The sequence below is a fragment of the Pezoporus wallicus genome, unplaced genomic scaffold (genome assembly GCF_028554395.1).
Source record: "Pezoporus wallicus isolate ANWC-B61680 ecotype Strahan unplaced genomic scaffold, APGP_CSIRO_Pwel_v1 contig_747, whole genome shotgun sequence".
NCBI lineage: Eukaryota > Metazoa > Chordata > Aves > Psittaciformes > Psittacidae > Pezoporus > Pezoporus wallicus.
Window position 1 is genome coordinate 2166180 of NW_026638457.1, and position 23716 is coordinate 2189895.

Below are 23716 nucleotides of genomic sequence, written 5' to 3' on the forward strand. Positions count from 1 at the left end.
ATATCCAAAATTTTGGAAACTGATGGTCTGTGCATGAATTACACTGTCAGAGATCGTGTCACGAATACAAACTCTACTGTATCTAATCCAAGCTTTAATTACACACACATAAGCTTGTCCCTTTTTATTGCAAAGATAACCTTCAAACTGTAAATCAATCACAAACTGTAAATCAATCAAACTGCAAATCAATCCTGAATACAGTGAGTTTACCTAGACTGGTAAGCCTTCTTACGGGAGTGTCAAAGCTGAAATGACACGACAATTCACAACATTAACATCAGGTATTTAAACATTATTGCTAGTCTAAAATAGCAGTGTAGAGTTCAACACCGCCACGGAGAAACACAAGATCAAAATCCCATGGAAATCAAGACAGAGACATAGAGACATACGGATTCATTGCTGATTACCAATTAGCCAATTCTTCTATTTAATGGGTATTTTAACAATATATTAACACAGCTTCTTTCATCAATAAATTATCAGGTTTGTTTGTATGGTGATATTTTCCATAAAACCTTGTCAGTCATCACTTATTATACCTCTAGCTTCTAATTTGCTAACAGATAAATATTTTATGAATTACTCCATTACAATAATGGATGTTAGGTTAACTGCCATGCAATTTAACAGGGCTTTGCTGTTACAAATGTTGGTACAGATCAACATTTTTCTCCTTCTAGGACTATTAAAAGTTAACATTACCAGGTCAGTACACCCAGTTACCTCCCTAGACTCAGAGAAGAACTCTAGGCTCACCAGCCTGAAAAATTACTATTCTTATAACATTTTATTTTAATTCATTACAATTGAAACACACAGGCAGAGCATACACAGCAACAGCAATGAGTGTTGCACTTCATGACTTTGCTGCCTTTTTGGGAAAGGTTATTTAACACAGAGGCAAGGGTGTAAGGTACATGGAAAAGGGTACAAGAATGAGCTGACAGACATGAATAAAGAGATGTATGGAAACAGAAGGAGGAATTTGAGGAAGTCACCAGTAAGCACAGAGCAGAGAACATCGGGCAGAATTGCAGAGTTTTCTGAATGATCCAGAGATCCCAGTCTTCGTTTGCACTAAACAGGCTGCTCAGGACAGAGATTTTTGCTGATGTCTTTCTACATGGATATCCAAAACCACATGGCAAAGTAGAACATTGGTTCTCATGCTTTCAGAACAAATGTGGCATGGTTTTCACACTACTGAGACTTACCAGACGCTGCGTGCCTCTCTGACTTAGCTCATTGGTAAACAACCAACCTCCCAAAAAGTACCTTCTACCCAAATCAACATTTCTTCACATACTTCTTTAATCACTGAAGATTGACTGGTTCCTGTTTTTAGTCTCTATTCCTTTCTGCACAATCATCCATCCCTTTAGTTTTTTTTTAATCAATATTTTATACACACAATTTCTGAAGTTATTTCCCTTCATGTTTGTTATGAAATACAACTAAACAACCTAAACTAATGGGAACATGCGCATCTATTTTGCTAGACACTGGATTGGGCCTTTCCCTCAAAGTCTGTCCTCATTCCAGACTGCAGTATTTCAAGAGTCTTGGGTGTTTGATGGGTTTGGGTTTGGTTTTTTTTGAGGAACTGTGGTGGTTGTTTTTATTTGTTTGGGGGGGTTTGTTTTTAATGAAAAAATAAAAAATAAAAAATTAATCTCACTTTCCATCACCTTCTACCTGCTTTTAAGAACTGCTGCTCATTCTTCCTCCCCACTACCCCCAACTTCAGGGAAGTAATTTAGTCCTACTGAAATCTTTCTGAAACATCAAATATATCTATTAGGAGTTAAGACACTGTTTGGTCATGGTCGTGATAAACCCCCTTGACCGTAGGGTTAGTCTATTAACAAATTCTAATCTTGTAATTCATGTCTAAGCATACTGCATGAGCCAAACATGATCCAAAATTAAAATACCAAGGTAAGAGATAGCACCCTTCATGTCAGAACTGGCTGCATAAGACCTCCTAAACAGAATTCCCAAAATACCTTTAGACACATGCTTGTGAGGGTGGCTAAACACACCACATTTGCTCCAATGATTTCTAATGGAACTGCATGGATCCAAAACCTAGACTTCACTGTTAGCTTAATGATCTTCACTTAGTCAATATCCCATGGCTCAAGATTACTGAAAATTCTTCAACAAGCAGGGATCAGTCCAGTTCTCCCTCATCTACTAATCTTCCTAAACAGAAATAGCTACTTTGTATAATTGCACTCCTTTAATATAATTATCCCACCAGTTTTCAATCATTCTGATTTTATCAAATCTATTTTCAATTAAAATGTTATATACTCATTTTGTAGTCACTGACATATAAACCACTGCATTTGGCGTGGCAGAGACAGGAAGGAATTTCCATTTATTACAGGGTTGGATAGATTTTTTCTCTTTAGCACTTTCCTTTGTAGTGTTTGTTACCTTACAGAATCATAGAATGGTTTGGTTGGAAAGGACCTTAAAGATCATTTAGTCCCAACCCCGCCTGCCACCATCCAATATAGTTTCCAACATCTCCAGGGATGGGGCAGCCACAGCTTTTCTGGGCAACCTGTTTCAGTGTCTCACTACCCCGACAGGGAAGAACTTCTTCCTAATGTCTAATCTAGACCTCCCTTCAGTCAGCTAAAAGCCATTCTCCTCTGTCAGCTTAAAGTCATTCCCCCTTTTCCTGTCACTACATGCCCTTGTAAGAAGTCCCCCACAATGTAAGCTATTCTAATCGTTACAATGTTATTTTCCACTCTAGCATGTATTACACTGTCAGCCAACCTTAAAACATTACATGCAAGTGGGGTGAATATTAACTACATGATCTTGTGCTTTTCTCAACACAGATGAAACATTTTAATAAATCATGCAAAACAAACATGATCACTTAATCTCAGTTACAGCAACTCTAGGTTTTACTAAAAAGCTGTGGAAATTAAAGCAAGACACAGACATGGTTCTTAAATTAAGAATCAGACATTATTCCTATTTTTCTGTGACTATTTGATGCATGTTTCCGTAATTTCTCTGACCTTCCTGCTAGTCTGATTCACAGCAAGCCTCACCAAGTTAAACATTGTCAAAATACACCTCTATTAAACAGCACCTAAAGCCTTCAAATGTTAACAACAAAATTGCTGAATAAGTATTCCTGGATGTGCTTGACATGCAAACACTGTATGACTAACTTGAAAATAAAACACTATCAATTCATTTTCACAGTATAAAATGTTAGAAATGATAAAAATCTTAATACCTCAGATATTTAAGCAAAAGAGTTTAAACAAGCTAATGACATAATCAGTGACAGAAAGAAATCTGCATGCAGAACGCCGGTTTTAATCTGTCATGGTCCTAGAGCTGTTTAAACCTCAGAACATGTATTCATCATCTTGATACCCAGTACACCTTCAGTCAGCTTGCCACACTTTTCTTATATAGGTCTTACGCTCCCACACTGATACTCTTCTGGCAGGAAGAAAATCACTGTACCTCTAACGCCAAGAGAAATGCAGTGCTGCTTATGTAACACTTGCTGTGAAATCTTTGCTATTCCCTGTCACATTGCATTCCAGACACTTGAGACTGCTCAGATACTCAACTTCATTTGTCTTTCACTTTTCCATGCACTTTTAGTTCAATCCAAATGATAAAATTTAGTTAATTTATATTATATGCTGAAATGAAAAATTTACAGTAGTCATTTTTAGCCCTGAGGAGTAGATGCTATCAATAACTTAAAATACCTTCAGCTTTGCCTCGGGATGTTCATATGCCTGAAGCATTCTATCTTCTCATGATTATACAGTATTAGCTTCAGTCTTAAAATTACTTTTTTTGAAAAAAAAAATCTATTTTAATATCTTTCTGCAAGAAAATATATACTTTCAACTATTTTTTACAATCATGTCTATATATACCTTTAAAAGGAACACACAAATTTACACAAGCTACTTCTTTTGAAACCACAGATAAAAACAGCTTGGAAAGGTATTTGCCAAAATAAAATTCAAGTAATACTAGCATTTAAACATGAGCTGACTTGCAGAAATATTAACCTAAATTGTACAGTTGTAAGAATGAAACTAACTTTACCAGTTTTGAATTCAACAGTGCCAACTGTAACACCAAATGCTGAAAAAAAGTGCAAAAATAAACAAAAAACCCCAGGTCCTGTAAAAGTGAAATGCTGTTATCTATGAGGATAAGGTATTTTGGTTTTAGCATCTTGCAATTTCTATACTGCCATAATTTGTAAATAACTTCACAAACACTACACATGTCACTTAGCAAACAATGTTTTTTCTCCCTGAACGGACCAATACGGGTGGGGCTTTTAAAAACAGCATAACAGAGCCCTTCAAACTGTTAGAACTTCTAGGCAGAATTCTCTTGGCAGCCGCTCCTGGCTGCTTATGCAGCAATTTAACACAAATTTGATAAACCTGAAGTACTGGAACAAGCAATTTAGGCTTGTTTCAACTCAACCTCAAGTTATGAGAGGGCTTTTTCACCAATTAAATCCAGAATAAAAGATGCAGCTTGGTATGCTATCAGCTTTATTTAGAAATTTCCTTTGCAGAAAGAAACAGAAAATACCAAGACCAGAGAGGAAGCCAAGAAGAGCAGGATAAAGAGAAACCAACAAGCTCATTCAGAAACAGTCATGCAGTAGGCAGCAAGAGAATATTTTACACTAATAAACGTAGGGGTACTTGTCTTCTACTGTTATGTAGAGAGACAGAAATATATAAGTATTTAATTTCTGCAAAGGACAATTACAGATTAAGTTTTTAGTACCAGTTAACATCAGCAGGTAACTGATAAAAGCAGCAATGTACCCTCCCTAGCCAGCTGAGAGCATCATCTGCAATACTCATATGCTGAAGAATAAACTGAAAAAAAATTTTAATTATGAAACAGAATTCCTAAGAAAGTCAAAGTACCTCCGTTCTTTGGAAACTCTGTTTTGTGTAATACCTCCCAAAAGTGAGGCTGGGTGAGGAACACGTAGAAGTTAAAAAAAAAATTATGGGATTTCATGACTACATGTTCTGGATGCTGCAATATCCACATGATGATGGCATCTTGATGAAAGTCAGGGCAAGAGAACTAAACATTACTTGCCAGATTTCTCCTTTGAGGAACACCATCTCTTGCCAGGAAGCTACTTCTTTGAAGAAAGTCACATTAATGCTTTTGAAAAGCAAGTGTTGTTCTAAGAGGTCTCCTGTATTAACACATATTTGAAAGCAATGACCACCAAATTTTCCTTTCTTGGAAGCTAGCAAATTCAACAAACATATACCCAAAGGAAAATTTGTGTTTGGAAATTTTACTAGAAAAGACACTTCTACAGAACAAAGAGTTGCAAAACTATTTCTGTATAAGGAAAAAGAAAACTTTCAAAACCAAGCCTAGTTACAGTGGAGAATTTTTGATTCAGAAGTTAAAATTCTGAGAAGTCACACCTGAAAACTATTTTGCTTACAACTTTGTTTCAAAAATCTATGATTGAACTGCAATTCCCATTCCCAGACTGCACAGCTCTTCCAAGAAATACTTTTTCCTAGAAATACAGATAACTTCACAATTGTATCAACGGCCAAGAACACTTTGTTACAAATAAATATCACCATTATAATGAATATAAATTGACCACGTTTATTCACTGGTTATTAATAGTAAAACAATGACTACCTATCATTTTAAAAATGCTGACTACACATAAGTGCTGCTATGAGTTCAGCACTATTTTTCAGTCCTTTAGCAATAAAGTTTTTTTCAACTAACTGGAAGTCAGAAATGCCAGAACTGCAAAGCTTATAATTCTCTGAGTCTGGAAATTCATTTATTTGAAAACCTGCATGGTCAAAACAAAAATAACCCAAAAATTTAAAAACATGCCATGAAGATGCACATATTTTAAATGTTCAAAACACAAATTTAATAGCTAAGCATCAGAAAGCAAGTACTTTGTGATTTCAGAGATGAATTCTCAATTAAAGCTTGCATATTTATGATCTGCATAATGTATCTAATATGAAATCCAAATTTAGGAGAAATGCTTGTACCCCATTTAACAGCTAGCTGGTGCCTATCTATTTTATCCCATTTAACAACTAGCTGGTGGCTGCCTCCTTTTTCTACCAACAATCACAAAAGATCTTAGGGCTCCTGGATTATGAGCTGGAAAGTCAGGAAAGCAACATTCTCATCCCAACAAAGTATTTCTTCAAATTATTTTGCTTCCCCAGGGAAGGCACCCCGGCAAAGAAAATAAAAAGTCTGAAAACTTGATTTAACCTTTTATTCAGAAAACAAATGAGAGCTAAGACAATTTTTTTTTAATATATATTAAACATTTCTGTTTCTTATCAGTCAAGTTCTGCTTTCACCTGCCACTGCTGATTACCTCTTAGTTGAAGCAGCAATTTTTGCTTAAATGAAATGCTTTGATAGATGTTGTTTAACTAATGCAAACGAGCAAAGAAGCAAGAAACGATATCTTAAGAAAGCAGAGAACACGGCTGTTACACAGAGAAGATTCCCTGTGAATTTGCTATTTTAATGACCTAAAGCACAGTCAGCTCATTGGAAGATGCACAAGCAAACCCCCCATTTCCCAACAGGACTAATGTTTTAAATCATTTTTATGAAAATATTTGCACTTACATTGCACTCCAGTGATTACTTAGGGCCCGCACCTTGTAAACATGCAGTTTATTACTGCACCATTCTAATACAGTCCTACTGATGACTCATCTGTACAAAAACCAACCATATTTTCTTTCTGAGATAGACTTTTGGACAGCTTGGTTCTAGTGGAGTTTTTTAGAAGCCCAGAAGAAAGCAAAACACTGCTCCCCCTTGGAAAAAGCCTTTCAGTCACAGGTGGTTTGGCACATGCAGACTCTACATATGGAAATGCACTTCAGCTGCTGTATCCAGAATCTCTTACTGGTTTAGCTCTTGTCTTTTCCTATATCATAACAATCACACCTTTTATAGCAAATCAAACATTTTTTGTCTTTTAATACTGTTTCAGATACTTAGCAGAACTACTGTGCAGCAGCTCTGCAAACAAAGCTTATCAAAATACTTCTGTACATTTAGCACTGACCTGCTAAATCCAGAAACAGAGATGGCTCCCCTGTTCCCAGTCCAAGATAAATTCAGCCATTGGATGAGAGTGCAACGAGACTGCAGGTATTCCAGAGATGTGTCATTAATCCTTGCCCAGTAAGGTTGTAAACTGAGATGAATGTACTGTAGAGGATCACAGCAATGTTGATATAGTAGCTTACAAGTTTGCGCTAGTCTACACAGGTCTGGTACTGTAAGATGACTCAAAATCAACTGGATGAGCTATATTAAAAACAAAAAAAAGTCACAGATGGTCATACAGCACTTGAAATGTTAAGAGAAAACCAAAAAGGATTAAGAAAAGATGTTCTGGCTTCAAAGAAAAGTAAACCCTTTTACTTAAAAGTAACATGAATAAATCATTGATTAACTATTAAATAGGACTGCACTGCCTTCTCAATTTGATGACATTAAACAAGAAAGGAAAAAGCAGATCAACACATGAAAGTGACAGGAAGCTTTCAAATTAAAAGTTTCTTTACCCATGCTAATTTAAACAGTGATATATATGTAAACACTATGTTTACATATTTCCCTTCACAATGTCTGCACTACTGTTGATCAGAACACTGAATTGGCATTTTCTTTCTTCTGTGGATTCGTTTTTTAAAATGGCAGCACATTTGCAGAGTACATGGAAAAACAATACCATGTCCCACTTTCCCCACACCTTGAAATGATTTCAGATTTATTCCTCTGCTCCTAGCTTAAAAAAACAAAACAAAACAAACCCAGTATTTTGTTTTCTACCTTATATCCTCTCCCATCCATGCTGGACTATGCAACTAGGTGACAAAATTCAACATTTTCAGATCTTTTACAAAGTAATCTCTTCCTTGCTGTAATACTTGGAGAGCACTTTTGTTCTACGCCAAAGTCAAATCTGAAAGGCAAAGCGCTTTTTTACCTGTATCAGATTGAATCAGTTTCAGAATAACCACCAGCCCTTCCGACTAGCACCGCTATACATGTTTTTGTAATGACTTATCTCCAACTCAGAAATCAAGAAATATCCCGTCTCTTATCATGTCCTGTTTTCCTTTCCAAGGGAAGATCAACAAACACAGACACATATATACTCACATCAGGAAATAACAAAAACACTCAGCAAAAAAATCTCCTTTAGATTAGGAGTTGAGAGGAAAGTGTGCTTGAAAATGCGATCTAAAAATTAATGTTTACTTTACCAGAGCTGTCTTCAACAGCTATAAGTACCTGCACCAAAGTTATGTAACTAAAATTGGTGAAGTGTTCTCAAGCAGTGGGAAATGATTACTCACTGACATGAATCAGTGTAAATAAAAAAAAAACCAAAACAAAAAACACCCCCCCCAAACAAAAAACAAAAAAACCCACCACCACACACCAACCCCCATCAACACAAACAAACCCTCAAATCAGCTTAAACTGGAATCCTGCGGCCCTTTCAAAATACCATGTTTTAGTTTGATGTCTTTACAAGCATTCATAAGACAAACCACTCAAAGCCAGAATAAAATGCTTGATATAAAATGAAAATGAATCTTCTTGTGAGATGCAAACAGACTGTACTTCCAATGAACCAGTTTATTATGCAGTTAGCTTCCGCCTCCCCTCCTCCCCCTTTCATTTTTGGAATAGAAGAAATAAGAAAACAATCCAACTTCCTGCAAAATGAAAAATGCTACTTCCTACTCAGCTCCAGATTTAGTATTTAGATTTCAAACACTATCTACAACTCCTCAAAAAATTTAACTTCAACTCCAACGCCAAAATGCATATACTCCAGTTTCTCTCCAGCCTAATTTCAAGTCTTCCCTTCTCCTTACTCCAACTTTCCCCTAAAGCCAGACTTTTTTGTCTCTGCAGGTGCCTGAAACTCTCACCTTAGCTTGATGCAAAAGATCTGCATAGACATTTCAATGTGACAGCAATATATACATATATATATATATATAAAATATATATCCACATATAATAAATGAAGTTGACATATTAATCAAAAAAGTTTCCTCCCAATTGACATTTAGGTTGTTGGCATTTTGATATCTGAGAAAGTGCAAAATAACATGGAGCTAACAGATATAATCCCAAATTAGTATCTTGATTTTTGGTTGTCTAAAGCCCATACTTAAGCTTAAAGGTTCCTATGTACAGTTTTGTCTGTCATCCTAACAGTAGATACCCAAACACATACCTATTTTTCTAAGGCCATCAATTAACTTCAAATTATCCGCAATATTCTGAAAGATGGCTTTAAATTCTTGCAATCTTTCAGCTATTCCATACTCTATAAAACACCCAAATATTCCCTCAGACTTTTCCTGTGCTTATATAATAAGTTTTCTAGAGCAGAGACCTCAGCAAAGGCTGCCAAATTAGCTAAATTTATGTCTATGACTAATGCGGTAAAATAATGCCTGATAGAAACAAAGTAATACAAATTTTGTTCAGTGGCAAAAAAAGTTATTTTGTAACTTTTGAGCAGTAAAGATAATGGTGAATGAAATTATAAATGCATCACCAATATCCCTTTACACTTCAGTGAGTATTTCGTAACATACAGAATGTTGCAATCTGTCTACACCCTGAGACGAAATCCCTTCCACATGAATGTCTTGATCAGAAAAAAAATAATCCTTTTTTACTAAAATTATACTACTTCACAGTATCTATAATGAAAAAATACAATTAAATTACAGTACTGTGACATTACTATGTAAAGTACTTTTTTCTGGCTTTTGATTAAACAAAGTACCAAACCTACAGGCTAGTAGCCATTAATCACCCTTAGTCTGGTGTCTGTCAAATTCACTTTTTATGTATGTATATCCTACCACAAAGTACAATTTGACTCCTTAATGAGTATGCGACATGACGTGCTGTACTGTGCTACACCGTGCTCATGGTGATACAAAGAATGCTACAGAATTGAGTATCTGCTTCAAAAACTACTTTTGTAACACAGTTTCTCACGAACAACTGTTTTCACTTTGCATTTATGAAAAATTATGGCAAGCATTATTTACACTTTCTTATAAATCAGTAAAAACAAAGATTAATGGAAAAAATACAACAGAGTGTGCAGAAGAAAACAAAACAGAATTTATACATCACTTTTTGAGGCTGTGATGGACCAAAACAACTTTCTTTCCTGTTTCCAGGGCAAACATGGAGCATGCCAGCTTTAGAGATGTGGTGAGACCAAGATCTAGTACCTCAAAAACCTCCAAAACCTGAAAGGTTTCCAAATCATAATTCTCTACAATTCAACCAACAGCAGTATGCAAATTCATTGCTGTTTGAGCACAGAAAAGATTCTGATTCATATCTGATCTGTGCCTTATTATCACCATAGTCCCTGATTGCAGCGTCTTACATATATGCATACATTTTGAACTACCAATTAAAAAATATAAGTTCTTAAGAAAACCGCAGATATCTCACCCAGTGTAAAGTTTGCTCATAAGCTCAGAAAGGATCTCCATCACACTCTTCAATACACTCAATAAAATTTTACTAATGGTGTAACTCCTAATGGTACTTACCTACCAAAAAGTTTCTCTGGCTTTTTTAAGCTTTTTTTCTGAATAACAGCAAGCACTTTCTGTGCCTAGAGCACGGTAACGCAGAACCTGATTTGGTCAGAAAATAATGCCTGGATGCTGGTCAAACCTAGAATACCGGCACTTTCTACAAACAGCCACTTTTTAGTTCTCCAGCGTGAGTCCTTCCAATATGAAAATACATTGGCCTTTGCAAGCCATTCATTTGGAAACATGCGAATCAATGACTTGCAATTTCTTACTTCTGCAGCTACAGCTGCCACAGCTTAGACTCCAATTAATCAGACTTGATACTAAGGCATACTCATAAAGAAGAAAGGTTATACGCACAAAAAGGCAGAGTGAAGACAGGAAGAAGATGATGGCATTCTAGGGCTTCTGACGTTCCTCAACGTAGTTTAAGAAAACCCAGCCCCTAGTTACATGATCCTATAGCATGCACTAGTAAATGCATACACATCCAATAGTACACATGGATACATGAAGAGTGTATCTTGCAACTGCTTCACAAAACAACCATTTAAGTCTCTCTTTTCTTTATTCTATTCAATTGCATGCTTTGTGGAGTGGGGTTTACATCACAAGGCTGTAGGCTCTGATCCTCTCAGCAATGGAAGGCTGTAAAGGTTTTAAGCCCCTTCCTGATACAAAGAACAAAAAAAGATCTTACTGACAGACTGTACAGTCAATTAATCAAGACTCCATGAGGACTAACGCTGGAGAGATCTTTTCCCATGTGCCATCATTGCTCAGAGCCTACTCTGCTATAGCAACTGGCAGTAGTATATGGGCCATGAACTGAAGGGAATCTTGTGCATATGGTTATTAGCTTTTAAGGACCCTCATGAGTTTCCCTTTCCAAACGGACGCATAAAATCTTGCTGGCTATCCGAAAGCCTACAAATATAGAAAGATGTAAGAAGTATACGGTTGAGATTAAAAAGGTGTATGACACTTAAAAATGCTCCTGCTTATTGCTCTGAGCCTTTTATCAAAGTATCATAAGAGATGCAGATCTTACATTCGAGACCCATTTTCCTGCAACATAGGTGCCAAATCCACATTTAGCTGTGAAATTCACTTCCTTTGACATGAGCAGGTCAAAAATCTTGAGGCAGCTTTCAGAAAAAAACTGGCTTTGGGGAACAATAAATATGTTATTTGTATTTTTTTATATTAAAAAAATTATATATATATATAAAAGTCTTTTGGACTGCAGCAGACAGGATTTCTTCTGACCCTTCTCTCTGGAGAACAGAAGTTAAATTCTTCATACATGCCACATCTTGGTGAGTCTCAAACTGCACAACAGTTATGCTTTGGCAGGTATTCCTCACCTTTCTTAAAGGTTTTTAACTTGTTCTGACCTTCAGGTCTCAAGGGCTTCTGTAAAGCCAACTAAGACTAAGCCCTACTCCTTCCACTTTAAGAGCAGCACAAGTTAGTCAAAGATATCTGGGAAGAAACACAACAAAATGAAGCGTGTCCTGGAAAATCCCTCCTCAATTTTAAGGCAATTATGGAGAACAGATGATAGCACATTAAAGCTACTAAGGGCTAATTAACACTGTTCATGAGCAGGGAAGGAAAGTTCTCATCCCTAGCTCACCCAAGATTTTATACTTTCTTCTAAGGAAGTCTGTGCCCCAGAAGCCGAGCATTTCTCTTTTGGAGCAGGAGCAATGTAGAGCTCACACTGCAGCAAGCCATTCCTAATGCCATTTTGAGAAAAAACACAGTCTATGAAAGAATAGTCTATGGATGTTTCAGAAAGACAATGAATACAAAACAAAGGCTGGAGGAACTGCTATCTACTTTAAAATTAGCATGGAAGACCATTCAGCCTGTGCATTTAGTGAATTATGGACAGCAGTACGAAAAAGCCTGAAACAGCTCAAATCAGAAACAGGCATATGTAGGAAGACTTAGCACAGTTACATGTTCACAATCAACATGAACATCTAAAAAGATACAATTTTTCATGTAATGTATCAATCAAAACTGGAAGGAGTCAGCAGTTGTTGCCTTACTTCTTCACTACAAGGTTTGAACACTTCCCAGCAAAATCTGACACTTGTCAGTCTTGAAGCCAGCATGCAAAGCAGTGTTTCCATATCTGATATAATAAAAAAAAATTGTCATACTACAAAGTATAACACTTTTGTTGTTCTGATACCCAAACCTTCCAGCTGGACCAAGAAAATAGGAGACTGGGATTTCTGCTCTCACAAAACCAGTCCAGAAATAGTATTTTGTAGCTTTCTGACAAATTATCTGTATTTTCAGTTTCTTTAAATCAAAGCTGAAAAAAAACCCACCAAAAAACATGCTTAGCATTGACAGACTATATAAATGCATTCATGAAACCAAACATGTTAAAAAATGGATAAAAAAGGAAGCTAGTACACAAACAGAAAAGCAGAAAAGCACAATAAAATACATGGAGACAGAAGTTTATAGGAATAACAGGACCATACAAATACTTCCTAAATTATAATCTTAATACGTGGAATCATGTGGGCAGACAAGAGATTAATCAATCTCTCTAATAGTCTAGCACGTTATAAACCAATTTATCTGCCCTTTTCAAACAAGATTTCCTAGATTTAAATCAAGTTTTTCTCTAAAATTAACTTCTCTGAATGACTAAAACAAATATATTTTCAAACTTTCAAGCAGTTGTATGTTTTAAGATGTTCTGGAATCAGCTGCACCTTTGCATAGGCAAAGTACTTTCTTTACTTCAATACTGATATACAAGCACCAACAGTAAAAATGTTGCACACTGTATGGACTCTGAGGAAAAAGAAACCACCACTAGAGCTAACTCGGGATGAAGCCAGTATCCTCATTTATTCTTCCACTGCAGCAACAAAAAAAAAACAACACAACAAACTCAAGAACTGAAGACTTGAATGAGAAGACGCACATAGGAGAAAGACAGAGTTGTTATATTCTCTCTTTACAAGCACAGCAAACTTCTGCAGCTTACTTGGGCACACAGTCACCTAACCATGGCCTTCATGTACAAAACTGGGGTACTTAAGAGATGAAAGATGTGACAAAACCAAAATTCTATTTGATTATGCATTTCTGAAAGTGTCCTACAATCAGTGACAGCATCTCTCACTATCCTCCCTTCACTTTCAAAGTGAGTCCGATTCGAGCTGCAAGCACTCTGAGCAGCTGATGAGTTACCGCAGTAAACAAACAGTTCTCCTGGCAGACTGCAGTATCCTGAAGAGCAGGATTAATCACACCTATGCCCAAGTCAAGAAGTCTGATCAGCAGGTGAAGGTTTCTTTCCATTATGTGCAAACCCAGCTTATTTCAGGATGGAAGTAAATCGACTTACATAATTCAGGCATAACTATACAATAACTGCAGGGAACTCATAAAAGAATGCAGGGCACTGGAAAAGACAATCTTGACTGGTACCCTGTAACATATCTTTAAGGAATAAGACAAATATATTCAGTGTAAACATGCCCTTCTTACCTCATAAGGCAGTTTATCAAAATACCCATTAGTTGGCCATTCCCTGAGGGTAACAATGCTGAACTGTTTATTCAGGGTGTCCATTCCACAGCCATACTTTTCTTCATCCTCCTCATCATCTATATCATTCATATCAATCATTGAAGTCTTCAGTGAAAGCACAGGTCTCTCTTTCACACCATGTAGTACTACTGCATCCAATTCAGTGTAATAGTCCAGAAGAGAGCTATTCACTTCCAGTCGGATTAAGTTTGTGGGAAAGTTTATCTGTTTGATACAAGGTGTGAACTGCCGTGCCTGAGGACCATTCACCTTTGTAGGTGCCTCGGACCAAAGGATCTCCCATCTGTAAAGGAAAAATCACACATACAGACAGCATAGAATCAAAGTTACTAAAGCAATTCCTGAATACAGTAAGAGGGCTTCTCTGTTACAAGTCTTTAACTAGTAAGAAACATGGTTGAAAAGACAACGAGATTTATTATTTCCCTAGATTTTGTCAGTATCCTAAAGAGGAATTTAACAGGGCAAACTGATTCATCATCTTAGCATATTTTCTCTGCAATGCTAATTAACAAACCAAGCTGCATACTCACAGTCATGAGTACATAGTCATAGAGTACTGTTATTCATGCACAAGCTGTTCTGACATCTCACAGGTAATCATAACAAACGGATTACAGATGACTTTGCAATGATAGTGTGTTAGTGTAAGTATGCAGGCAGCAGTCTTGCCATGTAGCACAAATATCCAGTCAGCTGACATCTCTTACTTCCCACAAAAGGTTTTAATAATAATAAACCCCCACTGTTCACAGAACATCAAACCTGTTCAAATTGCAGCTATGCATATTTTTAATACATATATTTTATAATATCTAAAAAATAATATAAACTTTATCTGTCTAGGCAAGCAAACTATTGCTTTTAAAAGTAATTCACTGCCAAATTACAAAAAAGACACTCCTCAAGTAATTTTTGAAAGGGTCCTTTGCAAATAAAGGTAGAACTTCCAAACTGCTAAACTGAAAAGCTTTTCTCCTCTTTGGTCCAGTGAAAGAAGGAGGTTCAGGGCATGCACAGAACAACCACACTTATGTCCTTAATTGCACACACAGACCTCAAATCTTCTCCAGGAAACAGCAGTGAAACCTGCTGCCAACTGAGTAATCTGGAGAATCAAGTCTTATATTCATTAGATCTTCAGTGCTCCCAAACTTGTCCACAGTCCTGACCACAGACACGTTTTTTTATATCTGTGTGGGTCCTCATCCAGTGAGTGGATTTTAGAGGTCCTTCAGTCACTGATGCCCATCTTTTCCTCCCTCAAGTCCAGTTAATTCCTAAAGGAAGCCTCCCGCAACCAATGCCACTTTTTTCTGCCTTTATTCTGCATGCCATATGCATAAGCCAGACAAGTTCCACATTTACTCCCTCTCTTTCTGATCACTCTAGTTTCAGCTTCAAGGATTTCCCTCAGGCTACTTGTCCTGTCACACAGGGTCTCAGAAATGCTGTATCTGCTCCTTAGCACCTCAGCATCTTGGCTTTCCCTAACATACTACTCCTCTGAATTTGCAAGTATTGCTCAACACTGACATACACTGCAGAGCACACATAGGGAGGAAAAAAAAATAATTGGAAATAAAACCCAAACAACCAAACCACAAACACATGCTTTATTTTCCAGCACCAAATACTTTGTCTATCATGACAGAAAGTGAAAAATAGGAAGTGCATGTAAGGACTTTCATTAAAACACAGCACACATACTAATAAGGCTTAGAAGCTTGACAGTCGCTACTATTTCAAGGATAGGAAAATTATATCAGCTGAAACTTCCATTTCACAATGGACATTTTCAGATATGTACAGACAGATTTTCCTATCTTACATCATGCCACTCTTCACAAATACCTTACAGAAGAACAGGAGGCCTGCACAAGTCTTAATGTCAAAGGAAAAAAAGAAAAAGTAATGGAGTGAAACTAAACATGCAGGACTGGTGAAGATATGGCACATGAGAAAGTACCAATGTAGGAGAGTGGACAACTCCACCCTAAGGTTAACAAGTCTTATAAGCCAGACTTATTACTAAGAGATTTCATCTATTTAGGAAATGAAAGTCAACTCATGAAACAATGTACCAGACAGTCACACTGTCATGCCCACTCACACAGGTCGATTCCCTATGCAAATACTTTATGTCGGCAATGCACATGACCTTTCTTGAACACATCCAGATCACCATTTGACATTTTGCTTAGATGCTTTCATATACCCACTCAAACTATCCTTAGGGAAACTCAAAGCTACATTTTCACTAATTTAGCACACACTGCACCACAGAATGTATCTCAGTTATTGACTTCTCCTTTGGTGCCCTGGAGAGAGTATTATCTAGCAGTAGCAGAGCTCTGGGAAAAAATAAGGCACCTGAAGATCTAGGTCCATCAAGCTGCAAAGCAATAATTTCCTTCAGCAAGCAGCATCTCAAGTTTCCAGTCTTTGTAATAAATTGGAGAAAAGGAAAGACACATAGCATGAACTTATAGTCTTGTGAAACTCCACATTACATACCCAGTACTGATGAATAAGACCAGTGACAATTTTCCACTGGCCTTGTCATACTGTTTTCATCAACAGCTCACTAATCTAACTTTAAAGGAATTAGCTGTTGCGTAAAATGGAAAACTTCAAGTCTATCAGGCTGATTTGATGGTTCTCTGCCTTGGTGGCACCACATACAAGGACAGGCCACAGCAATTGCTCTGAGTCAGGGTTGGCGAATTCTTCCTGAGTGTAGATATACTCTTAACACACTCATTACTGCAACTGGAAGTGGTCTCCTCATCTAGGATCAGCACTTCTAACACTTGAATGGGCTACATGTGATCTGGATAAAAAAAGTATAAATTTCCAAGAGGCTTCAGTAAGAACTGCACTGCTTCTGTTCTGGAGCTTTTTCCTGTTCTGGTCATCCATTCCAAAACCTTTCAGAACAGACATTTTGACAGTCAGTCCTGGTTTTAAGGTGTACCAAAATCAGCTTCCCTAGTAAGTTTGCCTGCATTTGTTTCAAGCTTAAGGTGCTGATAAACTATTTAACCCAACAGAAAGAGAATCTGAGTCCCAACACATACCTGTAAAAAAGTCAATAAAATTTTCCTCTCTCCCTTGAGTTAACTAGGCAGCTGTCAAAAAATCAAGCTGAATCAAATGACTGAAGGTAGGACATTGCTTGTCCTCAAGTGTTGAAGATACACAGTAACAGCTGATTGAAGATGTTGCAGTAAGAGTGCTTTGATAAAGTTTCATCAGCAATGTGCTAGAAAGCCTCAGCCTTTACAGTGCCATTCAAAGTCTGAATGAGAGGCAGAATTATTTTCTCTAGCAACTGAAGAAAATGAGGACTTTACGTGAATATTCTCTATTCAGCTTTAATAGACTCAGTTTTCCCACTAGATTTCTCTCCACCTCAAGAAAATAATCAGAAACTCACTCCGTTCAGATTTCTGGTACTAAAGACTCCATACACACACCTATGTTCTTTAAAAAAAAGTAAAACCCTGCATCTTTTAAACCTGTCATTTAAAAACCCCTTTATTTTCCGCTGTGAAGTAAAATACAGTCTAGTGATTTTTAGGCTGAGAAACATACTTGCAAGGTTTGTGTCAAACGAGTGCACATACTTCATGCTTGTTTAATTTTTTTCTTGACCTAATGCTGTTGGAAAGCTTTTTAATGCCTGATGCCTGAGCAGACCTGGTTACTTCTGAAGAAAATATATAATAAGAAAGATTCTTTGGAGAAGTGGCTCCTAGGAAACGTAATCAGATTTCTCTTCAGTAAGACAAGATTAAACTCTGCCTGCAATCTGCTAAGATTTCTTGCATTATAAAATTGAGACTGGTGTAGAAAGTGAATAAAGCACTATGTGCAATTCAAGCACAAAAAATAAACACCATGTCCCAAGAAACTTAAAGCTAAAAACCAAAAGAAAAGAAAGTTTCAGATAGACCAAGCAGAACCAAAAGAAACTTGGAGAATAAAAGGAAACTCAGAGAATAATATGATCACACGTTTGCTGAAATTGCAACTTCTGCTACAATTATGATCATGAAGTGATTATCGATTCATAGAAAAACTCCAAAAACTCACCAACAAAGTTTAAGTTGACAAGCAGGCATTCTTTATTGCAGCACTGGGTGACATGGGGAATAGCTCCTCCAAGTGTGTCCCCTCCAAGCATCAAACAAACCGTGTTTATATTGTTGATTAACATACATAATCATTACATGTTATATATATTCATTAGGTCTGTAATCAATGACACCACATTTCTAGAAAATTCTTTCCACATGTGTACAATAACGTGGTAGTGGTCTTTGGGACCCCTGGTGGTCATTTCTTCCTCATCTTCTTCCTCACTTTGTCCTCTGGCTGAACTTTAGGTTTGGAAAGTCCCACTGTCTCGCCAGCAAACACTAGTTCGGTTCTAGCTGGTTATTGTAAAACATTTACCTAAGATACTTCTTCACTGTCATTTACCACAAAGCTCTTACCCATTGCTGTTGTTGCAAAGCTACCAAGCTCAACGTTACTTAACCACAAAGCAGAACTTATTTTACTTATTTACAAAAGACTATACTTCAGTTTGTATTTCTCTGTTTCATTATAATACATCCCATCTGCTCTTACCCAAGCAAGTGCTCTGTAAATAATCTGTAGGCTACTAACAAGAAAACGTCACCTGCCTGATCACATGGCAAGGATGCTTCAGCACACTAGGTTCCCCATAACCTGGGAAGTCCACCCCTGCCCACATCTGTGCATTCATAAGTACAAAATGCAGGCAAAACATATGAACATAAGACATAAGAACAATGTTAGAACATTCAGATCAAGCTGTCTAATTACTTTGAGGGAATATGCAGCAGTTTTTCCTTTCTACTTAAAGAATTCAATTCTGAAATAACAGAGAGAGCAGACAGGACTCCAAGAATGCTCAGGGCATTTAAAATAGCAAGAGGTATTTCAAATAACTGCCCTCTCCACATAAGCTTTTTATGGCTTTCTCAAAAACGACTATGTCCCATGAACCCAGATTTCATTCTTCTATGACAGGCATCCGGACAAGAAAAAGCTGTTTCCCTGAAGATGTCAAAACAAGTTATAAGTAAGGATTCAAATGGCTAGAACTTAAGCTGTATGTTATACATAGGTGAGATACAGCCCTGAAGGTGCCTTATCACACTCTAATGTGTTGATGGTATCAGCAATATCTTAGGTGCCTTCAGGACCTTTACAAAGCAAAAGGAATCCCGCAAGCAGCAAACACAGCTAAACTAGGAAATACTGAGCCAAGCTGTTCATCTACAAATCAAACTGAGAGTTTTGCTCAAAAGAGTATCTAGAAAAATTCTAAGATGAAATAAATTAAATAGAAATAAATGGCAGGAACACACAAGTCATAATGGAACTGCTCACAGCCAGTCAAATGATCATAGTATCTCACCTATGAGAAACCACCTAATCAGTGTTACACTTTATCTGTGGAAGAACTACAAAAAAAATAAAATAAATCACAAAATCACCTTCAGCCTACTAAGGAAGCTATCACTGCATAGCATAAGGACATACAGAATCATAGAATTCTTTTAGGATAGTCTAAATGTTTAGAAACCTTTAAGATCGCGTCCAACTGTTAACCTAGCACTGACAAGTCCACCACTAAACTATGTCCCTGCGTGCCACATCTACATGTCTTTTAGATAACCTCCAGGGGTGGTGACTCCACCACTTCCCTGGGCAGCCTGTTCAGTGCTTGACAACCCTTTTGGTGATGAAATTTTTCCTATTTTTCCAACCTAAACCTCCTCTGGTGCAACTCAAAGCCTGTTACTCATTATTTGGGAGAAGAGCCCGACCAGCACCTGGCTACAGCCTCCTTTCAGGTAGTTGCAAAGAGCAATAAGGTGTCCCCCCCGAGCCTTCTCTTCTCCAGGATAAACAAACCCAGATCCCTCAAATGCTCCTCATAAAACGTGTGCTCTAGACCTTTACCAGCTTTGTTCCATTTCTTTGGACACTCTCCAGCACCTATATGCTATGAAACATTACCCCAAGCACAGCCACACATCTCAGACTAGTTAGGAATCTCTGGTTTTAAGCTTTTTATAAAAGCACGTGAATATATGGTGTCACTATAACCTACATGAGATAAGAGTCCCTGCAGTTCTAAGACAGCTCTTCCAATGCCCAAAGAGAGCCACATTGCTGTTACCAAACCCTAACTACAGGGAATGTGCACCACAATACAAAAATCTCAAGGCTACACTAGTATAACCATAGTAGAACACAACATAAGAAAGGGGTGGATTCCTTCACCACATAACTACTGAGACCCTTTGCTACAATACTCCCTTAATTTCTGATTATTAATTTTTGCTTGGATTTTCTGCACTCAGATAATTCATGTAACAAATCTATACGTGGATACTAACATAATGTTAGCACTGTTTAAGAAATAACCAAACACTTCTCAACAGTGTAAGTGGCACTGATGAAAAGCACAGGTCTTCATGTGTAAAGACAGCAGTTTCTATGGCATTTATGACTTTTAAAAATTGTTTTATGCAGAGGAGAGTGATGCAATGTCTTCTGTGTTTAAAGCTGCAAAAGCTATGAGAAGACAGAAATCTCAAACTGCTGGAAGTTAGTTGAAAATTATTTCACATTAACTGCTTGTCCTGGGTTTAGCAGTAGCAGTCAATTTTTTCTCCTTCTTAGTAGCTGGTGCAGCCTTGTGTTTTGACTTTCAGCCTGGGAATAGAGCTGATAACACCAATGTTTTTAGTTGTTGCTAAGTCATGTTTACTCTGACCAAGGACTTTCTGAGTCTCATGGTCTGCCAGGGAGGAGGGGAGGCCAGGAGGAAGCAGAAACAGGACACCTGACCCAAGCTAGCCAAAGAGGTATTCCATGCCACAGCACGTCATGACCAGGGAGGTAACTGGGAGTTACCCAGAAGGGCATGGGGGCTCTCTTGGGTTGGACTCATTTTGGCGGGTGGTATCGTATTGTAGTAGTAGTGATTTGTGTTGTACCTTAGTTGCTGGACTGTTCTTGTCTCAACCCATGGGAGTTGCATTCTTTCGGTTCTCTTCCCCATCCCTTCGGAAGTGGAGGGGGAGGCAGGGGGGGAGGAAGGAAAGAAAGAGGAAGGAAGGGGGGGAGTGAGTGAACGAGCTGTGTGGCTGGATTTAAACCATGACACTGCTGAAGAGCTGATCCCACCTCTAAAAAATGGCTCTGAATAAAGCTGATCTGAGACAGCAACATACAAAGCTGTAACTGATAGGAATATTCAGTGCACCAGCAACCGAGGAACATGACTAAAGACCTTTTTCTGAACACCTGTGTAAGTCCTTTCAGACAACTGAAGCATAAAGTGAGCAACAGCAACACAGTGGCCAATGTGAGCTATAGCCACTTTTCTGCAAGAATATATAAAGTCCCCTTGAGTGAGGGCTGTGGTGGCCCAAGTCCTTATGGAGCCTCTTGTAGGCCAGAAGTTTTTGCACACAGCAGTCTTGGATGAGCTGATGTTTTAGATATTAAAGAAAGAAAGAAAAAAAAAAAGAAAAAGGTTACTCAGCTCAGCTAGTATAATCCACTAAACGTAACATTTAAACAAGTCTCAAGAGACTTTTTCCTCTCAACAGTTTTGAATTCACCATTAATATGGTCTTTTCTTCGTATCGAAGAAAGAACTGATGAAAAGGAACCTTTCTAATGACCTGCCTTTTCTACATTGGTGTTCAGAAAGAAACAGATCCAGAGTCAGCAGATAAAACAAAACAGTACTTTAAGGTTTTTAGGGAATAAGGGGATTTAAAATTTTGCATCAAAATAGAAAGAGGAGGAAGACAAATTCTAAGTGTCCTTCCAGTAATTCAGACAGGGCCTTTTTAACAGAAGGAAATAGTACAACAGTTCTTCAAGTCCAAAACATCAATTCAACACAGAATAACTGAGATTATCAGCAGCATTTCACCTTCAAAAAGAATAATTTTTAGTTGACACTTCAGAAAATTTCTGGAAATGAAAACAAGGGGTCAAGAACTGAAGCAGAAAAGAGACCACATTCTTGAAACTCTTCATACTCCCCTTATAAGGGGAAGCGAATGAACAGAGGAAAAATATTGCATACCTCACGCGGAGAAAGAGTTCCTTTATCTTCCCTTCAAGACATTAAGACATGTTTGCCTCTTTCAGAAGAAAGAAAGAGCCAAACCAAATGAGCAGCTCTCAACAGACAAGTCCTGCTAAGGAAAGGTAAGCCAAAAGGGAACAAACAAAAAAAGTCCCTCTAACACTTCCCTAGCATCAAAACTGACAAGTCCTGAAGATGCAGCACAGACAACTTCTTCTGAGTTCTTCTAACCAAGATATTGTTAACATAGGTAGGCAGAACAGAAGATACTCTTGCCTACAAATTCAAAAGCAGGTCCTACAGAAGGTCCATCCTTATTTACAAGGAACGGAAAGTCTGAGCTCTGACTGTCCACACCACAAGCGCAGTCATAAAGCACATCCAAGAAGTTTCATATTAGTATTTTTAAGTATTTTTACTTTCACCTTCTTTTAGCACTCTGAAATATTTTTTTATTCTTAGTGCTCTTTCAGTTAACACTTCTTAAGCTTTCCTACAACGCTTATTGGTCTTTACGCAAAACTACAAGAAGTATTAAGAGCCAAAACCTAAACAGACATTTTTATAAAATAGCATTATCCTATTACTCAGAATTATACCTTCATACCATCCTGCAGAACACGATCTTACTATTACTCTAAAGCAGTATTATCAAGTTACAGAAATATCTTCATAAATCTGTGCTACATTATAAAATAAAATAGTAAAATGAAAGTTCATAGAGTAATTGACAAAAAAACATTTCACATTAGGTTCTAAGTTCAAAAGTCTTAAAAGCTGCCTTCACCACATACCATTTCATAAATAAGTTCTGTATTACAGTGCCAAAGACACTTCTCCTACTTCTGAAGCTGGGTGGCCTATTATTATTAGTTTGATTTATCACTGTCCCTTGAATTCGGACGTTTAGAGCTATACAGTATATACTTATCAGAGTGCTGTAAAACAACTGCACGAAAAAACAGTAAGTGACAGAACCACACAAAATATACTAATTGGGAATTTTGAATATATGACATGACACCTGATTTTCTAGGGATTTCGAATAAACATCAATGGCCTAGTATTAGGAAGCATGGGTTACTAAGACCTCCAAGTATGCTTTTTAGCTGTATCTGTAACAGGCAAGTCAGGAAAAAAACCACCCAGTATCCAAGCTAACACTGCCTATACTGCCACAGTGTGCACTTTAAAGGAATACAGTATTTGTTTGGCATGTTATTTTCTATAGGATAGTCTTTCTTCTATCAGTTTTCTTTTATGGGTTATTTACTATCTTTTTGATGTATAC

At 37.3% G+C, this 23716-nt stretch overlaps 1 protein-coding gene across 5 annotated transcripts in view; it reads right to left on the bottom strand.

Moving 5' to 3' along the window:
* FBXL4 (F-box and leucine rich repeat protein 4) overlaps positions 1-23716 on the bottom strand; it is a 58031-nt gene that overhangs the window by 25876 nt on the left and 8439 nt on the right. For all 5 annotated transcript variants that reach the window (XM_057410833.1, XM_057410836.1, XM_057410835.1 and 2 more), the window contains exons 4-5: positions 14208-14553; positions 7142-7386 (exon numbers count right to left, since the gene is read on the bottom strand). In XM_057410833.1, the coding sequence (XP_057266816.1) occupies positions 7142-7386; positions 14208-14553 (591 nt within the window). The remainder of the gene's footprint in view (positions 1-7141; positions 7387-14207; positions 14554-23716) is intronic.